Genomic DNA, 19,796 nt, shown 5'->3' with positions numbered 1-19,796 from the left:
ATAGAATTTAAGCAAATGTGATTTTACAAATACATTATTGATGGGTGCACGAAGATCTGCAAATTTTATTATCCTGATGGTCTCTTCTGTCGAATAAGAACAACATCTGTCCTTGATTTGTGTGTCTGAAGACTTCCACACAACTCATATATATATATATATAGCACTAAGTAACAACTGAGCAAAATCTGTCTTTTTAGTTTGTGAAATATTCCTATGGCTTTAGATCATTTTGTTTTGACATGATTTTCACAATTCATGGTCAGTGATACAAACTCACTGACTGCAGTGTCACCTTTCCTTCACAACATGGTGCTAATAGACTAAAAAATGTCATGATTGAGTGTACAATGCACTTAACGTGGCCTATAAATGTCTGTGAATGGAGTACAGTAAAGCCCAGAAATGCCTCGGGGCAAATAATTTCCCCCCCCCCCCCCCAAACAATGCAAAATGTATCTAAATGTACTAGTTGATCCTTGGCCCACATTAAAGGGGAAACTCATAGTTTGAAATGTGTCTTTTATGATGCCAGTCTTGGAACATTTCTGACACACCTCAATTAAAGAGTATCCACTTTGTGACATTTTTGTTTGGTTGTGTGCAGAGATATTTTGATGTAAAATGTGTGCCTTTGGGCAATGAAGAGTGGGAAACAGTGTATTCTGTCATGTTTTCTCTTCGTATTAGTTCATTGCAGTTCTAATTTCATTTGGTCCCTTTTCCACCTTGGGGTGAGTAGACCAAAATATAATAATGAGTCAATCCCATAAATAGTGTGAAAGAAAGGAAGGAAAGGATACAAATGACCAAACGGAATGGAAATGCTCCAAATAAACACGTCAATCGGAATAAAAAAAGCCGAATCTGAATGGAATTTTATTCAGATTCACTAGTGTGGTATATTACTTCATGCGGTATGTAAAAGGTTTTGTTGGAAAAGCCAGGCTGTATTCAGGCTGCGCATGCTCTTTGTTGATAGAAATGCGTAGTGACGTTGTTGCTTACGCACTTTAAAATTGCAGCGTCTTAACAGAGCTCGTCTAAGATGTGATAACTTGTTTACAAGTATAAATCTTTATAAATCACGTGATTATTACATGGATTGCAGCATGTCACACGGCTGTAACCCGACTGATCTGATTAACAGGTTGGAGCATGTAAACTGTGGATCGGAAAAGATCACATCACATGTAAACTAGTGATAGATCGATGTGTTTTTTTTCAGGGCCGATACCGATAGTAGTTATTAGTAGTCATGGAGGCCAATAACTGATATTTGAAGCAGATATTCATTTGTTGCAAAAAGTGGTCAAATGCTGTCAAAATTTTGAAAAATAGCAGCTTGATTTAGTTTAATAGCCTTTAAGCACGTTTATTAAAGAACTGTCGTGATTTACAACATGTGAAAGCTTTTTTACATCGTAGGAAATAGGCAATTTAGTTTTAAAAGGCTAACAAAAAGTGCATGGAGCTCCAAGGCTCAGCTGCATCTCTTATAGTTCAATGAAAAAACTCATCTCTTTAAAGTTTAGTAAACAAATAGTTTTCTATTAGTTTTGAGTTGTAGTAGACTGACATTTCTTAATATTTCGGCAAAGTCTCCTCCCGTAGTGCCTCGAGGTGAAAAAGCAAACAGGTAGCTTACTTCTGATTGCTACCCACAGCACAAAGAATCAGATGGTGTTATGGGTGGGCCAATCTGCTTCTGCAGGCAGAGGGATGAGCACAGCAGAGGGAGATAGCGCGCCAAAATAAACCAGCTTTTAATTTATCAGCCTTGAAATTTATAAAAGGGCAGATGCCGATAATTGACAAAAGGCCAAATATCGGCCCAGATAATCGGCCTGGCCGATAATCGGTCTATCGTAAACAGATGACCAGAGAGCTTCATTCCAAATTATTTCAATCAGAATGACAAAAAAAAGTCTCCATATCAACCAGGTTATTGACTCCAAGTCACCTAGCAACTTGGAAGGAACAAAATACTGTAGGTTCATTTTTTACTTCTGGAAATAATTCAATAGTTTACTTTTTTGTAACAAAAAAGTTAGTCGTAATTGGCAAAATGCCAAATATCGGCCCAGATAATCGGCCTGGCCGATAATCGGTCTATCGTAAACAAATGACCAGAGAGCTTCATTCCAAATTATTTCAATCAGAATGACAAAAAAAAAATCTCCATGTCAACCAGGTTATTGACTCTTAGTCACCTAGCAACTTGTAAGGAACAAAATACTGTAGGTTCATTATTTACTTCTGGAAATAATTCAATAGTTTACTTTTTTGTAACAAAAAAGTTAGTCGTAATTGGCAAAATGCCAAATATCGGCGCAGATAATCGGCCTGGCCGATAATCGGTCTATCGTAAACAGATGACCAGAGAGCTTCATTCCAAATTATTTCAATCAGAATGACAAAAAAAAAATCTCCATGTCAACCAGGTTATTGACTCTTAGTCACCTAGCAACTTGTAAGGAACAAAATACTGTAGGTTCATTATTTACTTCTGGAACTAATTCAATAGTTTACTTTTTTGTAACAAAAAAGTTAGTCGTTGTTAGTAGTTAATTATTACTATCATTCCTAGTTTTGAAACTAATTAAAGTTATCCTGTCTTATCTTAAAAGGAATCGTCCACTAAGTCGGATTGATCTGCAGAGGGTACTTCAGAGCAGTGGTTTTCATGAAGGTCTAGTCTTCGAGGGAAGGAACACTCTGGAACAAGGAGATGTGCTGCAGCTGATACCGACGGCAGTCAGACTTGTCACAGAGCGTGCCTCTCATGGAGACTGGATCATGCGCAGTCGCTGGCTTTCACATCTAGGAAAGAGCTACCCTTACACCCCTGGTTTGTTACTCTACATGAGCTTCTGATCCCAGTTTAAAGATTGCAGAATCTACAATCTTCTGCCGCACAAATTCGTGTGCTAGTCATATCTGATTAATTTCCAACTGTACACTAGCACCAGCTCTCTTGCAACACTCAATTGACAACATGATTGTCTGTTTTTTTTTTTTTTGGAGATCTGGCTTTGGTTCAAGTGGAAGCAGGAAACCGAGTTCTGAAGGCAGTTTTCAGTTGTCAACTCGCTGCCCAGGGGAAATCGCTTGCTGAACTTCTGCAACCGCAAAGCATCGGTAAAGTGTTGCATCAAATCATGTGTGGAACTGTTTCATATATGGGGCATTGCCATCCGTACATTTTAAACCTACATTAAAAAAAATCTTATCTTGGTATATTTAAAAATATATATTTTTCAGGATAATGTAAGGAAGACAAGAGTATTCTGGTATTACCACCAAATGAATACCGTTGATTCTCTTCTTGCATACCCTAACAGTATACTTTGTCACTGACTTGTCCATCATGGTTTATGTCTCTCCAGATGACTACAGAAATCTGGTGGACATGCGCTGGAACAAGCAGTACTTGGACATTTTAGCCAACAAATGTAACTTTGAGGATGAGAAAAGATACCTGGAGTTTATGGAGGAGCTGAATGCAGTTGCCAATAGGTTGACACTACGTTATTATTACTTTACGCTAGGGATGTAACGAATCTTCGAAAATCAATTTAATATCGATATAAAATGGTCAAAATATGCAATCAATCTAAAAAAATGTTAACCATACACACTCTCTCATGTCTGTGCTGGAAACGCACAATTACTTAATACGATGTAAACTTACCTTCCATTGCAGCACAGCGGTGATAAACAAGCACCTTAAAAAGGTGGCACGTACGTAATTTACGTCTCTAAAAGCTAGCTGCGGTTAGCGCGCACATGGAACGATGGAACATCGCACACGATGTTCTGCTGTGGTATGCTAACTTATTGTAGCATCTACTGTTGATTGTGACAGCATTAGTCAGCAAAATCGCTTATATTAAAAACCAAAACATTGTTTTTATATACACGTGATTGACATCGAAACAGCAATAGCACAAGTGCTATGTCGCAACCACGCACCGCGTTTATGAACTTGGAAATCTCACCACCCAAAGTACTACATAACGCATTTGCCACAAGCCATGAACGGCAGCACCCAACAATAAAACTAAACCGACCTTGCTCGTTAGAATATACTAATTTACATTGATAAAACTATTGAAAAAAATGGGTTATGCGTGTTGATTTGGTAACAATTATGTTTTGCTGAGTAATTTTATTTTGTTTTAGTTTTATTATATGCACATCACGTTTGGGATTTCTCTCTCTCTCTTTCTCTCTCTCTTTCTCTCTCACTGTCTGTCTGCGTCTCACTCCGTCCCATTTTTTAAGCACATGCCACATTTTGAATGTGCAGATATACATTCGAGAGAAGCAAGACAAAAAGTTTTGTATTCAGATTAAATAAAATAAAATTCTAAATCTATTCAACTGATGATTTTAGTTCTTTTTTTTATCACAGTGCATTTCCTCAATTTTATTCATATGTCAGTCACTTCTACGTTAAAAAAATGGAAAGTGAAATATGTTAAATATTTTTATTATTATTTGTAGGTAGTTTCATAGTAATATTGCAACTCGGCATAGTGTATAGTTTTTGCCTGTATTTAAAACGCACTAAAAATCTTTGCGTGTTGCATTTGTGGATGGCTGCAGCACCACACGGAAGCACAGAAACAAGCATGACAGCAATTAAGAAAAATAAATAGAAATATCAAATCGAATCGTGCTTGAGTGAATTGTTACATGACTACTGTATGTATATTAAACTTGTCATGTATTTCACAAGACGGGGCAGATGTTCATTACTGTGGAATGTAAAATGTGCTACATAATAAATATTTAAAAAGTAATTATTGTAAATTTCTCAATTTAAACATTTCATATCTGAATTATATGAACATATACATATATTTTTCCGTATCAATTGTAAACCTTTTGCTCCAAGTTTTTGAGGTGATATTTTGTGACATGTTTATATAGCTTCATTTGCTCTTGAATCATGTGTAAATTAAAGTGATTTTGAAAAATCTTTTTTTTCCTTATCATTACCAGGATCGCTCTGCTGATGGACCGAGAAGAGAGAGCAGTAATTTGCATGTGCGCTGTCAAACTATCAAATCAAAACTGTGCCCTGAGAATAGCCACAGCCTTCTCCAGAGGTCTGAACTTGAGCTTAAGTCGACAGATTCTTCATACCTGAAATCCTCCTGCCTTGCTCATAAGTTTGGTAGGAATATAAGTTGTCAAAACTGATATGTATTTTACTTTGTTTTTTTTCTGTCAATACAGGGACTGTGGACAATGGTCACCTGCCTCATCCAGTGCTGATGCACCTACACACATTCTTTGACCAGTGGGCTTCGTTCACGCTGCAGGCTATACAAAGCGGACAGGCTTACATCCCAGATCATGTTATGTTTGAGGTCGTCAAACTCGTGCTGATACTATTAATACCATCAAAATACAAACCAAAGAACTTTATTGGCTTTTTGTTCTAGCTCCTTTCTCATGCAATGTTTCATGTAATTTTGTGTGTAGATCCTGCAGCTCCTGCAGTGGCTTGACCGTTTCTGGGATGTTTGCAACACAATGCCAGCAGATACTCAAGGGATCGCCGTGATGTCACTGCACTGGCAGTGGGTACAGAAGCACGTCATCCTCTGTCTGCCCCTGCTGCTGCTGGGAGATGCTGACGTCACGTTAGAGTAAGATACTTTTTCGATATGAAATGATACCATTATTATTATGGTGTGAACACCTTCAACTTTATTATAGTTTATTCCAGCCATCATTTTACGAACCGCTTATGCTCTATTACATATTGGCTTTTATTTTGTCCTTCTACTCCTACCACCTTTTTCGACAGATTCTCATTCCATGGTGCTTCCGTTTTTGTTTTTCCAAAAATTCACAGATTTCCCAGAATTTCACGTTTTTCACCCGAAAATTCCCTATTCATTCCCAACCTAACATCAAACATTTCACTTTTGCATGCCAATCTGTCGGCAAACGTCCGGCGAATGTTTTGCAAACATTTGCGACATTGAACCTACTCTGACGATTTCTCATACGAACGCAACATTTATCGCTTTCAAAAACACTCACAAATGTTCGCGAATCAGTACGGTTGGTGTCTGTGAGCCATGGTTTGTCTGGTCCGTCACCGAGGACCTGTTAGTTATGGGTGCCTTGACAGGGGTGTTTTTCAACATGCCAACAATTCCCACTTAATCAAATTGCAAAATTTTATCAATGAAATACTCACAAAAAAATCACAAATTCAGATTTTCTTGGTTTTTCTCCTTTAATTTCTCTAGCTTCAAACTGTTCACGCTTGCTTTCACTCTTCTGCTTGAGCGTTCTGATGCCAAAAATTCCCACTTTTCCAAAATTCTACTTTTTGCACTTTACCCACAAAATTTAAGAATTACTTTTTTGTACTGCAATTTCTAAATTTTTGACAGATTCAAACTATTTAAAAAATCCCCCATGGCAAAAAGTAAACATTTTCCCCATTGCGACTTAGACAAATACATTTAAAAAAATACTATTTTTATCATGGTAGTTCTACTTTTTTTTTTTTTTTTTTTCAAACTGTTTAGCTTCTTGTATTTAGGCCTCCCCAGTGGGGCAGCCATATTGGCCAGTTTTTTACGTACATCTGGGATTCCCCCATGCAGACCTCCCCAGTGTGTCGACCGTCTTGTACAGGGACATAAGCTACACACATGATTCTCCCCCCTTGCACCTTCGACATTTTCTGTTTATTAAGTCATTATATATTATTCTGTCAGTCAACATTATTCTATCATTACACACATTTTTTTATTTACCTTTTCAGCTTTCACAAAGATTTGCATTTTTGAGTTGTTTCCCCCCCCCCCAGATGCTACCAGGAGATAAGGACAGTTGCAGGAACCATTCAGACTCTCCTCTCCACTCCAGTGTCTGTAGCTACAGCTCTAAAAAGCATCCAGAGAACACTGGGAAAATCTCTGCCATTCAAGGTTGGAAACCCTCACTCACAAAATATTTTCTAACTACCATATTTTTCTGACTATAAGTCACTCCAGGGTATATGTCGCACCAGTCAGCATATGTATCATGGAGAAGGATAAAGGTGTGGTTCCGAAGTGAAAGTTGCATTTTTAGGGGGGAAATTGGTTTATTAAAAACTAAAACACGGCCTGGTGGTTAGCACATCCACCTCACAGAGGTCACAGCTTTGAATTCGGGCCCCGGCCTTCTTCACGTGTTGAATCAGCCTTTTCCAAACGTGCCCAAGTAGATTTCTCTGGGTACTCTGGCTTCCTCCCACATTCCAACAACATGCATGGTCGGTTAATTGGAGACTGAAAATTATCCGTCAGTATGAAAGGCTGCAGAACGCACGCGACCCAAGTGATAGAAAGTCGCGGAACAATAGAAAATAATTGCTCTGACTCCAACCCAAAATCGCTGTCCCCTAATCGTGGGTGTTGAAGGATTTTGGTGAAATTCAGACTTAATTTTATTTGACTGGAAACGCCTATTCTCGTTCAGGGGTCTCGGTCGTTTTTGTCACGAGCCACATTGTAGCTATGGTCAGTTTTGGGAATAACGATGTTTAAATATAACGGTGTTACTAACGGCGTTAACTTTTGAGTAACGGAATAATTTTATTTATTAGCGCCGTTGCTGTTACTGATGACGTAACATGCCACGTTAGGACGATGCGTTGCAGTGTCAGCTTTACAGCTTGTCAGGTTTAAAAAGGTCCTGACGCCTTCTTAGGCTGAATTAAATGCAGAGAACCAGAGGAATAACCAGGGAAGGTTTTGTCTTTTCTCCATCGCGGATGGGAGGAGAAGTCAGGAGGTGAAGTAGGCGTCTTGCCAGTTCAATCTCCCGCACTCTCACTGACTTCTTCGACCATCCCATGGACTTTTATTCAGAGGAAAACGAAACTTATGGAAAGTGAAACTTAAACAAGCGTGTGGGTGTGCCAGTTGTGCGCATGTGTGCTGAAGCAATGATGTGCGTGTCTGTGTGTGTGCGTGCAATTATTATTGATACAAATAGTGTATAAAAACATGATTAAAAATACACAAACTATTTACATACTCTCACACAGCTACAGTTCAATGTTAATTAAATCCTTGCAGTTTGTTAGTTAATGCTGATCATAATGATTGCCTTCACACCATAATAAGTAAGCAACATGGCTTGGAGGTCAGTATCTTTTGTGGTCCTCAGTCATGGTTTCATAAAGTGGAATGTATATGTGTACAGAATCCTGCTCTCCACATTGATGGTGGAGGTGGGAACAAACCTAAATTAAGAAGCAGTATTTAGAATTGCAACAACAACCTCTAGCACCCCTTAATCGACCTTACCAGGGAGGCTGAGGAGTGTGATTCCCCTACAGTTAGAACAAACCATCTGGTCCCTCTTCTTAAAAAGGGGAACCACCACCTCGGTCTGCCAATCCAGATGCACTGTCCCTGATGTCCTCGCAATGTTGCAGAGGTGTCTCAACCAGGAAAGCTTTAAGTAATCCCGGGCGGATCTCGTTCAACCTCGGAGCCTTGCCACCAAGGAGCTTTTTCGGTGACCTCAAACCCAGAGATAGGAAAGCCCTTTCTTTGAGAGCCCAGACTCTGCTTCCTAATGTCAGTGGAATTGAGGAGGTCTTCTCTTATTACCCACGTGAGCATTGAAGTCTCCCAGAAAAAGGATGGAGTCCCCGGAAGAAGCACTCTAAAGCACTCCTTCCAAGGACTCCAAAAAGGGTGGGAACTCTGAACTGCGATTTGGTGCATAAGCACAAACAACAGTCAGGACCTGTCCTCCACATCTGAAGGTGGTGGGAGGCTACCCTCTCATCCCCAGTGAACCCCAATGCATAGGCGCTAAGCTGGGGGGCAATAAGTATGCTCACACCAGCTCTGTGTCTCTCACCATGGGCAACGCCAGAATGGAAAAGTGTCCGACCCCACTCAAGAGGACTGGTACCAGAGCCCAAGCTGTGTGTGGAAGCAAATTAGACTAGTCGGAACTTCTCTGTCTCGCACACCAGCTCATGCTCTTTCCCTGCCAGAGGGATGACATTCCATGTCCCTAGAGCCAGCTTCTCTAGCTGCTCATTGGACCGTCAAGGTCCCCGACTTTGGCCACCGCTCAGCTCTCTCTGCATCAGACCCCTTTGGCCGCTCCCATGTGTGGTGAGCCCATAGGAAGGGGGACGCACGTTATCCATTCTGGTTGAGCCCGGCGGGGCCACATAGGTGCAGGCCCCGCCTCCAGGCCTGCCTCCAGAGGGAGGCCCCCGTGTCCGGGCAAGGGAAAACTGAATCAATGTTACCAACATAAGGGTTTTTTGAGCCGTGCTTGGTCTGGTCCCTCACCTTGAACCAGTTTGCACATGGCTGGTCCTGCCATGCGCATAAAGCGCCCAACAACTTAGCTCGTATGATCATTGGGACACTCAAACCCCTCCACCACGATAAGGTGACGGCTCATGGAAGGTTTGGTTGTGAATTTTGTTTTATGGAATTATGACTTTGTTTTGCGTGGGGCACAATGGCATCCAAGTAATGGGGAGCATAAGGCACAAACGCGTGTGCTATGGAGTGTATGCGTGAAAGTAAGCGTGCTTGCATGGTCGTGTACACGCTTGAGCACGTGCATACATCTTCACACGCTTTTTGATGCGCATGTGTGTTTACAACCTCAATCTACATTGGTGCAGATTTATAGGAAAGCCAATGCCTATTTATAGCTATAATAAACTTGGATTAAGTAATCAACAGTTTTTCTCAATTATTGACAACCTTGCAGACGATATATAACAGTAGATGATTATAGCTAAACATGTTTGTCCCTACTGAATATTTAAGTATTGTATAAAGCTCCTTTTACTAGCCAATAATATACAACTAAGAGCACTACCTAATGGACATATTTTCCTTTATTTGTTTTTACATGAGTGATTTGGCATTATATGTGAATTTATGAATGTATCCCATATTGTTGACAGTAGCGAACAAATCCTGGTTGGTCAAAACCTCACTCCGGAAACATTTTTCTTTTTAGTTTAAACTGGCTTACCGTAACTAGAATCTCGCATCACATTCTGGGCAAAGCTAGAATCTTGGGTCGGTTATTGTTCCTTTTGGCGCTGTAAATCTTTGTTCTGGCATAAGGAAGCCGCATGCTTAACTTGCGATATGTTACACATTAGTTGTGTGATGACCAATTCTTCGTGTTTTATTTATTATTCCTCCTTTTCATATTCTACTTTCTTTTGGCAAATACATAATACGTAAATTACCTCCAATTTGTTTTTGCATGCTTATGAATTTTTTTCTCGGCCAAAAGAAAATGAACACAATTAGAAAACAGGGATTTTGGATGACATTCTGAGCTTGAAATTTAATTTATACATCTCGCATCTGAGTATAAGTCGCAGGACCAGCCAAAGAGTGATTAAAACGTGTGATTAAAAAGTGTGACTTATTGTTGGAAAAATAAGAGGACTTGTTTTTTTATGTATGATATATGATTTTATTTGAGTAAATTGGAACTCATGTTTAGGTAAAGCAGATGAAAATCTAATTTGAAAATGTTTATGTTCTAGTTGGAGACTGTTGCGAAGTGTGCTTCCCAGCTCAGAGTTTTGAGTAAAGCCTTGGATGTAAAAGAGCTCACTTTTGACAACACATTCAGTTCTTTGAAGCAGCAGCTAGTCTGTCTTCAGGTTGCTGGACTTCGTGTGGACATTAAAGAAAGTATGCTCGAAGCCTGGGGACTCGTTCTGCTGGCAAACAATGAGCTGGATACACAGAAATATGGTAAGAGTTTGTTCTGTCTTGTGCAAAACACATTTTTGTATTTTCAAATATCAGAAGTAGTGAAGGATGCCATAGTAACAGTGCTAAAATTGGGCATTATGATTGAGTATCGAGAGTTGTGAAACCGGGCTTAACATTCCAGTTCTACCGGAAATGTTCAGATTTTAAAATCTGTGCAAAATTTCGGTGCCCTGGTCACCACGTTGGAAGAAGCCGCCAAAAAGGAAAAAAGATGGGAAATATGTGAGTGGTGCACAAAATACACACTGCCTGTGACATCAAGAAAACTTTTTAAACCTTCTTCCCGTAATCATTCTGATATATGATCACATCCTGTTTATGAGGGATTTTAATATTCATGTGTGCGGTCCTGACAAACCGTTAGCAAAGGACTTTTTAAGATTCATTGACTCTTCCAATCTAGTGCAGTGTGTGTCTGGCCCCACTGACGAATATGGGCATACTTTAGATCCAGAGCTGTTCCAAGACTCCATCCGTAGCTCATTCCATTCAGCACACGTCATCGGTTAAGTAAGGACAGATACTGTACACCAATTGTATTGTGCAAAAAGGGTTCATGCAGTTATGCAAGGTACACCAATACTATATATATTGTCCCTATAAGTAATTCCAATTTTTAAATATACCGTATTTTCGCAGTCATAAGGCGCACTTAAAAGTCCCAAACCTTCCCCTAAACTAACACAGCGCCTTGTAAGGCGACTGCGCTCATTATATGGACAAAGTATCACTCGCGACCGTCAACCCTTTTACTCATTGGGCTGTTCGGAGTGCATGTTAGCACACCCTGCTGGACAAAGTGTGAGTCATCTATGCTTCAAATTGACCATGACTATACATTGTGTGACTATGGTGTTTGGGTGATGGTGTGGGAGAAAGCTGGACAAAAGGGCAGCTGTCCACAATGTTGTAGTCTGTCTTATTATTTATGTTATTGCAAGCAAGAAACGTCCCAGGTTTAGACAACAGACAAAAAGCCCAAAGCATAACAGCACATCTCTCTAAACAGCCATGCAAATCTCTCTAAACAGCCATGTGATTTGGCTGAGTCTGAGTGGCTCCCAGAAGGCATTGCTCTAATGGCGCCCAAGAAGCCATTGCTATATCATTTTGTGTTATTTTTATTTCTTTTTGGTATATTGATGGCATGAGAGATACATGTTTTGTGTTAATCTTATTTCTTTGTTTCATTGTTTGCTTGTATGCTGAGAGTTTTTATTTTATTCTTTTTATTTTTTATTTTTTGAAACCGTGACTCTAAGGAGTGTGGTGACCAGTGAAGTCCCTCCCCTGACATAGTCTTGTAGACTATTGCCATGATACCTATTATTGGTTAGAGTCATTGTTAATGATAGCAATTGTCAATGGTATCATGGCAACTGTCTTTGAAATGCAGCGATTGCTTATGGTATTGAGGCAAAGTGAATTGCGCGAGCAGCTGAGCTATTGCTATGCTAAAAGCAGCTGAGCTAGCGCCTTGTAAGGCGGCGCGCCCAGTGTGTGCTTCAATGACAGAAATAGCACCCTCAACAGGTGTTGCGCCCTTTGAGGCAGCGCGTCCTATGACTGCGAAAATACGGTATATAAATAAACCATCATCTGAGCCCCTTCTCCTCACTAGGGTTGCGGGCGTGCTGGAGCCTATCCCATCTCTTTGGGCAGTTGCCGAGGGACACCCTGCACTTGGTGGCAGTCCATCGCAGGGCACACATAGATGAACAACCATTCACACTCACAGTCCCATTTAGGGACAATTTAGATCAGGGGTCCACAATTTCCGAGCCTATCCCATCTCTTTGGGCAGTTGCCGAGGGACACCCTGCACTTGGTGGCAGTCCATCGCAGGGCACACATAGATGAACAACCATTCACACTCACAGTCCCATTTAGGGACAATTTAGATCAGGGGTCCACAATTTCCGAAAACAATTCGAAATGTGGACTCGTCAGACGACGTAACACTTTACTTGAAACAGTCCATCTTAGATGAACTCAGACCAAGAGAAGCCATTGGCGCTTCTGGGTGTTGTCAATAAATGTCTTTTTCTTTGCATTGTAGAGTTTTAAGTTGCACTTAGAGATGTAGCGACAAACTCTATTTAATGACATTGGTTTTCTGAAATGCTCCTGCGCCCATTTTCGGTTTTTTTGAAGCAGTGCCACCTGAGTGATCAAAGCTCACAGGCATTCATTGTTGGTTTTTGGCCTAATGGCTTAGATGCAGCGACTTCTCCCGATTCTCTGCACCTTTTGATGTTATGGACTGGTGATAATGCAATCCCTAAATTCCTTGAAATTGCACGTTGAGGAACATTGTCCTTAAACTGTTCGAATATTTTCTCACACAGTTGTTCATGAAGAGGCGAACCTTGCCCCATCTTTGCTTGTGAATAACTGAGCAATTCAGGGAAGCTCCTTTTATACCCAATCATGGCACCCACAAGCTCCCAATTAGTCTGCTCATCTGTGGAATGGTCCAAACTGGATGAGCTATACTCAACTTTGTCATTTTTTTCCATCTATCCCAGCTTTTTTGGAACGCGTTGCATTAATTAAATAAAGTTAATGATTATTTGATTTTAAACTGAAGTTGATCAGTATGAACATTAAATGTCTTTATCTTTGTGGCGTATTCAATTAAATGTAGGTTGAAGATGATTTGCATATCATTGTATTCTGGTTTTATTCATGGTGAACACAGTGTCCCAATTTCATTGGAATTGGGGTTAAAATGACAAATATTGGAAAAACATGCGATTTGGATGTTGCTTATCGTGACAGATACTATTGCGTCATTTAACCTGTACCAAGAGAAATTAAATTTGTATTATCTAATGAAAGAAGTATTTTGTTTTCCATGCCACAAAAGAAGTAAGCTCATTTTGATCTTAGCTAATTTATTGTATTTCCTCTAGATATTGTCCAACCATTAGGTGGCGATGCACGTCTAAGTTTTCATCTCATGAGTGCAATTCAGATAAAAGCATACAATTCCTTGAGGAAATTATTGCTTGTCTTTACGATTGGCATATTTAATAGGCCCTTATCGTGAAATCTAAATTTTTTTTTATATGTTGTGCAGCACAAAGGCAGAGATGAAGTTAAGATGGTGAAGCTTAGCTTGTCACGTCATTTTGAGAGAACTGCAAACTGATGTGGCATAGACTTTGTTATTCTATTGTTACGGACATGTTTAGAGTGTAAAAAAAAGGATTAATTAATTAAAAAGGATGAGTGGAGTTACTGGTGCAGCACAGAAGTTCACTAGTTTAGTCGTAGTAGTTGTGGCTGAGATGGCCAAAAGTGTCACTAGGAGCTGAGAACATGTTAATACTAAGACAATCCTTCAACTAGTGCAGTGAATAGTCTTACTAGTGAGCACAAAGAAAAAAAAGCTGAATATAAATTTCTGCACACTTATTTCTTCCTCAAAAAAATCTTGACGTGTACTGTGGCACACCGACCAGTGATGAACACAATAATAACCACATTTTCATTTATTTACTCCAAAGCAATATTAGAGAGGTTGGTGTCAAGTGTGGAGCACCAGCAGCACCAGATGACTTCCTGCGGTCTTTTGGAGACCCGCAGCACATCCGAAGAGGATGGACCAACACAAGGATTCCCTTTGTCTCAACTAGAATTTCAGCAATTTAGCCGCAGGGCTCAGTTGTGGCCCCTGATGGAGGAAGTGGCTGTACTCAACCAGCTGAGGCTCAGTACAGATTTATTGCAGCTTTCTTTTTCACATGGGTAAAACTCAAGACCATAGCAAAACTATAACTATGATATCATGATTTATTTATTCATTTTGTCTTGATTGACTTTCAGTGACCAAGAAGCACTGGACAGCTTGCGCCTTGAAGTCTCCAGACATCTTTGCTATTGTCTCCAGTCCACACCAATGAATGTCACTCAACTTCGGCCGCTCTGGTTCCTGCTAAGCAGTGAAAGGGCAAGTATAAGACTTTCACTTCTTTTATTTATATGTATATATTTTCTTTTAGTACACTCTACACCAGGGGTGCCCATTGCGTCGATCGCGATCGACCAGTCGCTCGCAAAGGGAAAGATCGCATCACATTCAGACTTGTTGCATGCCTCACCATGCATGCACAAGGGCACTAACTTGCAAAATTAGCAGTTTCCATTTTGTTCCGTCTACTCTAAGCTTAATAATAAAGTATAAAAACGATGGGAACATGGAAGCTAATTATTTCCACACAGGGTAATAGGAGGATTTTTTAATTGCTTTGGGCTCCGTGGCGGGGCGTCTTGCACTGGCTGAAGAACTAGCGGGCCAGGGGGAGTCGGGCGATGCGCAAAGGTATGCGCTCGCAGTTTCAGCACTGGAGAATGACCCACGGGATGGAGGAGCCGTCCACCATCACAACCGGCAGCCGTAACGCAAGCAATCATTAAGTCTAAGTACCCGTTCCAACATGCCTAATATTCATTGGGAGGTGTGCGCAAGGCTCGCTATCAGTAGCTCTTGTCTGGACTCTATGGTTGACTCATTCAGCACAAGTCATCAATAAATTAACGAGAGACAATGTGCACTAGTTGTATTGTGCAAAATGGTTTCATGCAGTTATGCAAGGTATATCAATATATACTTTACCTATAAAGAATTCTCATTCTATTTTCAAATATATTCATAAATAAGGTTGATAGATCACTTGGACTTGGTTATTTATAAGTAGCTCGCATGCTGAAAAAGAGTGGGCACCCCTGCTCTACACTCAAATGGTACTGGGTAAAAAAAAGAAATGCAAACTGAATCATCATTGGGACTTTCACTCAACGACATATCTTTAACTAAAAAACTCATCTTTTTTTTTAAACAACCAAAAAATAAAGTGTGGAAATTAGGTTCTCACCATACCTTTATTAGAATATTAAGAAATCGTTGCGTGTCAGAGAGCACAAATGAAAATCAGTGGACTTTCACATGCTCCAATAAGCCCACTTTCATTTGATGTCTTCATAGAACCTCTGAGCCAACAGTTAAAAAAAGGTAAAAAAGCTATTAAGGGAATAAAAAAAAAAATGAACCTGTGTTCTTTCTAAGCTTCGCACGTGAGCAATTGCACACAGCTCTCACCCTCTCAGCACACATGGCGACGCATCTTTCTACATGCATTCCTTCCGCAGTTAAATCTATATACAGGGCAACTCACTATTCCCACTTTCCTTCCAGTTTCAGTAGCGCGACTGAGGGCGCACACTCAGTTGTTGTACTATAGTTTGAAGCACACATAGACTCTTGCTCACAAATGAGACACAAAATCTGTCAAAAATCACAGAAAATGGTGAAAGGGTGGGAGCATTTCACACTAAAATGTGCACTATGTCGTGGAGTCAATTATTGTTGCACAGAACAAGCTCTCGCTCTCTCTGCCAAAGATGCCCACTAAGTTAATTTTACCTCTTCGACAACTGGGGTTGTCATGAAACTCGCTATGTGACATTGCCACTCCCGCAGAGACCCCTAAAAACACATGCTGAACCACAACGTTCAAAAAGACCACCTCCAAGGGTGTCAAATTGACAGTCAATGAGGTGTTTATAAGAAATTGACTCCCGCTCGCACCGCAACGCTGATGGTTTTATGCGCTGCAAGTGGTGGTGTTTGTGGTGTCTGGGTGGTAAGAAGCTGAGTTTGCTCTGCAAACCTCTTCTGTTTAGCCCTCGAAAGCAAATTGCTGCCTTGAGCAATGCTGGTACTTTTAACACCAACGCAGAGGCAACTAGCTGTGGGGCGGGAAACATCCATGCGTGACTGCCTTCCGAGACATGACAAAACTTTAGGTTAGCTAAATGTCCAAAACTACAACCTACTCATGCTGGTGGGACATGCTCGGAACGCTTCACAGAGGAAGCGTGCAGGGGGCATCCTAACCAGATGCCTGAGCCACGTCATCTGGCTCCTCTCAATGTGGATGAGAATCGGCACAAAGCCCTCCTGGACGACAGAACTTCTTACCGAATCTCTAAAGAAGAGCCCAGACACCAACTAATTTCAGCCACTTGTATCTGGGATCTTTTTCTTTTGGTCACGACCCACAGCTCGTGACCATAGGTGAGGGTAGGAATTTAGCTCAGACAGTATGTCTTCACTACGACAGACCAAAACAGAGCCGTCATCACAGCAGACGCTGCGCCGATCCGTCTATTGATCTTGCCCTCCATCCTGCCCTCTCTTGTGAACAAGACCCCAAGATACTCCTCCACTCTCTTCCCCAACCCGGAGAGGGGACTTCAACATTTTCAGACGGAGGACCATGTTGCCAGATTTGAAGGGGCTGATTTTCATCCCAACCTCTTCATACTCTGCTGTGAACCACTCCATTGAGAGCTGAAGTTGGCTGGAAGAAGCCAACATAACCACCAAATCTGCAAAAAGCGGAGATGCAATACTGAGGCCAGCTGGTTCTTGATATTCTTTCCATAATGGTTATGAACACATTCGTGACAAACTCCAACCTTTGCTGGAAATAAATTTTAATTACGGCCAGCAATGCGAACCAAATACTGACATCAGTGGCATAGGGTCTGAACAGATGATTTGGCACTTCATATGCTGAAGCACCCCCAACACAATTCCCCAAGGGAGATTATAAAAGACCACAACACACTGCACATTTGCTTAATTTTACTCAGATGATTTCACTTCCCTACATTAAAAAAAGGATTGGCGATCAATTTAGAATGAAATATGTTTAGATGCATTTCATTTTTATTTATAGTCAGCAAGTCAGCATACTGTGCAGTTTTTAATTCCATTTTAAAATGCACAAACGTTAACAGCGAAACGTATCACTTTCAATTTCCATCATTTAGTAATATGTCAGGAATGCTGGTACAAGGTGCAAAGTTTAATTCAAGTTGAATGTACTGTCATCTTAATTGTCTTTATTATTAATTTGTACATACTTGAAGCTATTGATGGTCATATATGAGCGGCAGCTTGTTGGTGCGATTATGCCACAATTTAGTCATGATCCGATTAGTCGACTAATGGCGACTACTGTGGGTGATTAGTCGACTAGCAAACTAATTGCTTGTGAACCCGATTGGCTATTTATTGTAGTGACTGGGTTGGATGAAAAGTCCCTTCGTATTGTGTTGTACAGTTTAATTTAATTTGAGCCGAGGACACGTTTCTCTCTGTCGGGTTTAAATGCCCCGACGCCTTGTTTAGACTGAAATAACTTTACTAAAGGTGGCTGATCTCACCAGGAAAAAAGCAGGCATTGTTGTTCATCCTAACCGGTCGACCGGAAGTGAGAGAGAGAGCCATCTTGCTCCCTTCAGCTCTGAGCACCCTCTCTCTCTCCTCTCTTCCGCTCCACCTCCTCTTTTATTAGCGCGTGAAGGAGAGTCATAACGAAACTGAAACTAGTACATCATGGCTTACAATGAAAGCAAGGAAATAGAAACTTATTAGACAACAGAAGCAAAAGTGTGTGTGTGCGTGTGCTAAAGCATAATTGTCAGTGTGTGTGTGTGCAAACATTAATGAGTGTATAAAAACATGATCATAAATACACAAACTGATTACATATCCTCAGCCCATCTTACACTCTCCTCAAAATCTGAGAAGGGTGCAGAGAAAATACACTGTGATTAAGTCATCTTTGAGTGTACAATAATGTTGTTCCCAACAGCCGGTGGAGGAACTACAGTTTGTGTGGTGTGAGCTACTATCTGAGGCTTTGGCTGCTCTGTGGAAAAACAGCGCAACGTTTGACCCTGATCGTTGGCTGAAATGGAATCCACTCGATCCTGATAAACATCCCAATTCAGAACCACATTATGAAGCAAAAAATATGGTATTTGCTATCGATATATATTTTTTGTGTCGAGACAATACATTATCTGTCATAAGCGCTTCTCTTTTTAGGGACCGGCTTTGTTAAATAAAGCTGTGAGGTCACATTGTGCGCTGGGGATGCTCAACAGCGGTGCAACTGGAAGACAGTGGCAACCATCAGAGACTCCTCTCCTCTTTGTCTCCCATGTGACCCTGGGGGAGTGGAAGGAACAGACTCGCCAACTCACGGATTTGTCTGCAATCTTGTGGGACAATATGGCTTTTCCAGCACTGGCAGACTTAAAGTAGGCAACATTACAATATAATACTGCTAAACTACATACTTTAGTTGCTCTGATCACATTATTTCTCTTCAGAGGCACAGATTTGAGACTCCAGGGTGCCATCCTATGTCGACAATTACAGAGCATGGCACACATGTTACCTCACAGGTTGCAAGAGGTTTACATAGATTGCTGTAAGAAGTTGGCTGAGAACTCCAACCCACTGCTTGCTGCTGAAGAAATCCAGAGAATTCTGAATGATTTCATTCCCCCTAAATTGCTCCCTGATGGAGTGGTGGATGCCTGTATTGCCTGCCTGAAGCAGTATGTTGAAAACAAGGTTCAAGGCACCAACTCTGTCGCTTACGCTGGGGTGTTCTGGGTCAACATGGGGTTGCTCCATATCAACTTATGGGCACCGCAGACCATCTTTGACCCAGCTGTCAAGAGGGCCCACAAACTCAATTATGCCCAGCAGGAGGTACGTGCAAATGTTTGAATCTAATAGTGATTTTCTAACATCATCATTTGATGCTAAGTTTTTGCCTGCTTTCCACTTTTAGTTGGCCATTCTTCAGACCGAGTGGAAAGTGCGGAGCCTGTCCTCTGAGCTGATGACTGGCGCAGAGTTGGAGGAGAATAGTACCATTGATGGTCTCAAGCATCCTCGAATCAGGTCTTGTGTACACTCATTTATTCTGATGTTGAAATTTATTTAGGTTTTAAAAAACAAAGCAGAAGAGTTTAAATGATTTTTCAAGATTTTGGCGTGACCCTACTGAATCATAATATTAAATATAATAAATTCATGACAATAAAATAAGTGTTTGGTTGGAAACAACCAAGTCAGAGATGAAAAAAGACTTTTCTCCAGCCTTGCCGCCC

At 40.8% G+C, this 19,796-nt stretch overlaps 1 protein-coding gene across 4 annotated transcripts in view; it reads left to right on the top strand.

Moving 5' to 3' along the window:
- Positions 1–19,796, top strand: part of mdn1 (midasin AAA ATPase 1) — a 165,303-nt gene that overhangs the window by 91,785 nt on the left and 53,722 nt on the right. For all 4 annotated transcript variants that reach the window (XM_088285694.1, XM_088285693.1, XM_088285692.1 and 1 more), the window contains exons 49-62: positions 2,631–2,851; positions 3,028–3,141; positions 3,390–3,519; positions 5,011–5,117; positions 5,248–5,381; positions 5,497–5,663; positions 6,845–6,965; positions 10,577–10,790; positions 14,324–14,564; positions 14,643–14,766; positions 18,482–18,646; positions 18,718–18,932; positions 19,005–19,392; positions 19,475–19,587. In XM_088285694.1, the coding sequence (XP_088141820.1) occupies positions 2,631–2,851; positions 3,028–3,141; positions 3,390–3,519; positions 5,011–5,117; positions 5,248–5,381; positions 5,497–5,663; positions 6,845–6,965; positions 10,577–10,790; positions 14,324–14,564; positions 14,643–14,766; positions 18,482–18,646; positions 18,718–18,932; positions 19,005–19,392; positions 19,475–19,587 (2,454 nt within the window). The remainder of the gene's footprint in view (positions 1–2,630; positions 2,852–3,027; positions 3,142–3,389; positions 3,520–5,010; positions 5,118–5,247; positions 5,382–5,496; positions 5,664–6,844; positions 6,966–10,576; positions 10,791–14,323; positions 14,565–14,642; positions 14,767–18,481; positions 18,647–18,717; positions 18,933–19,004; positions 19,393–19,474; positions 19,588–19,796) is intronic.

Source organism: Idiotropiscis lumnitzeri, chromosome 21 (assembly GCF_059441095.1).
Source record: "Idiotropiscis lumnitzeri isolate Australia: NSW breed Sydney's pygmy pipehorse chromosome 21, RoL_Ilum_1.0, whole genome shotgun sequence".
In the NCBI taxonomy this organism is placed as follows: domain Eukaryota; kingdom Metazoa; phylum Chordata; class Actinopteri; order Syngnathiformes; family Syngnathidae; genus Idiotropiscis; species Idiotropiscis lumnitzeri.
Note: the sequence above shows the minus strand (reverse complement) of the source record. Positions and strands in the feature narration are given on the sequence as shown.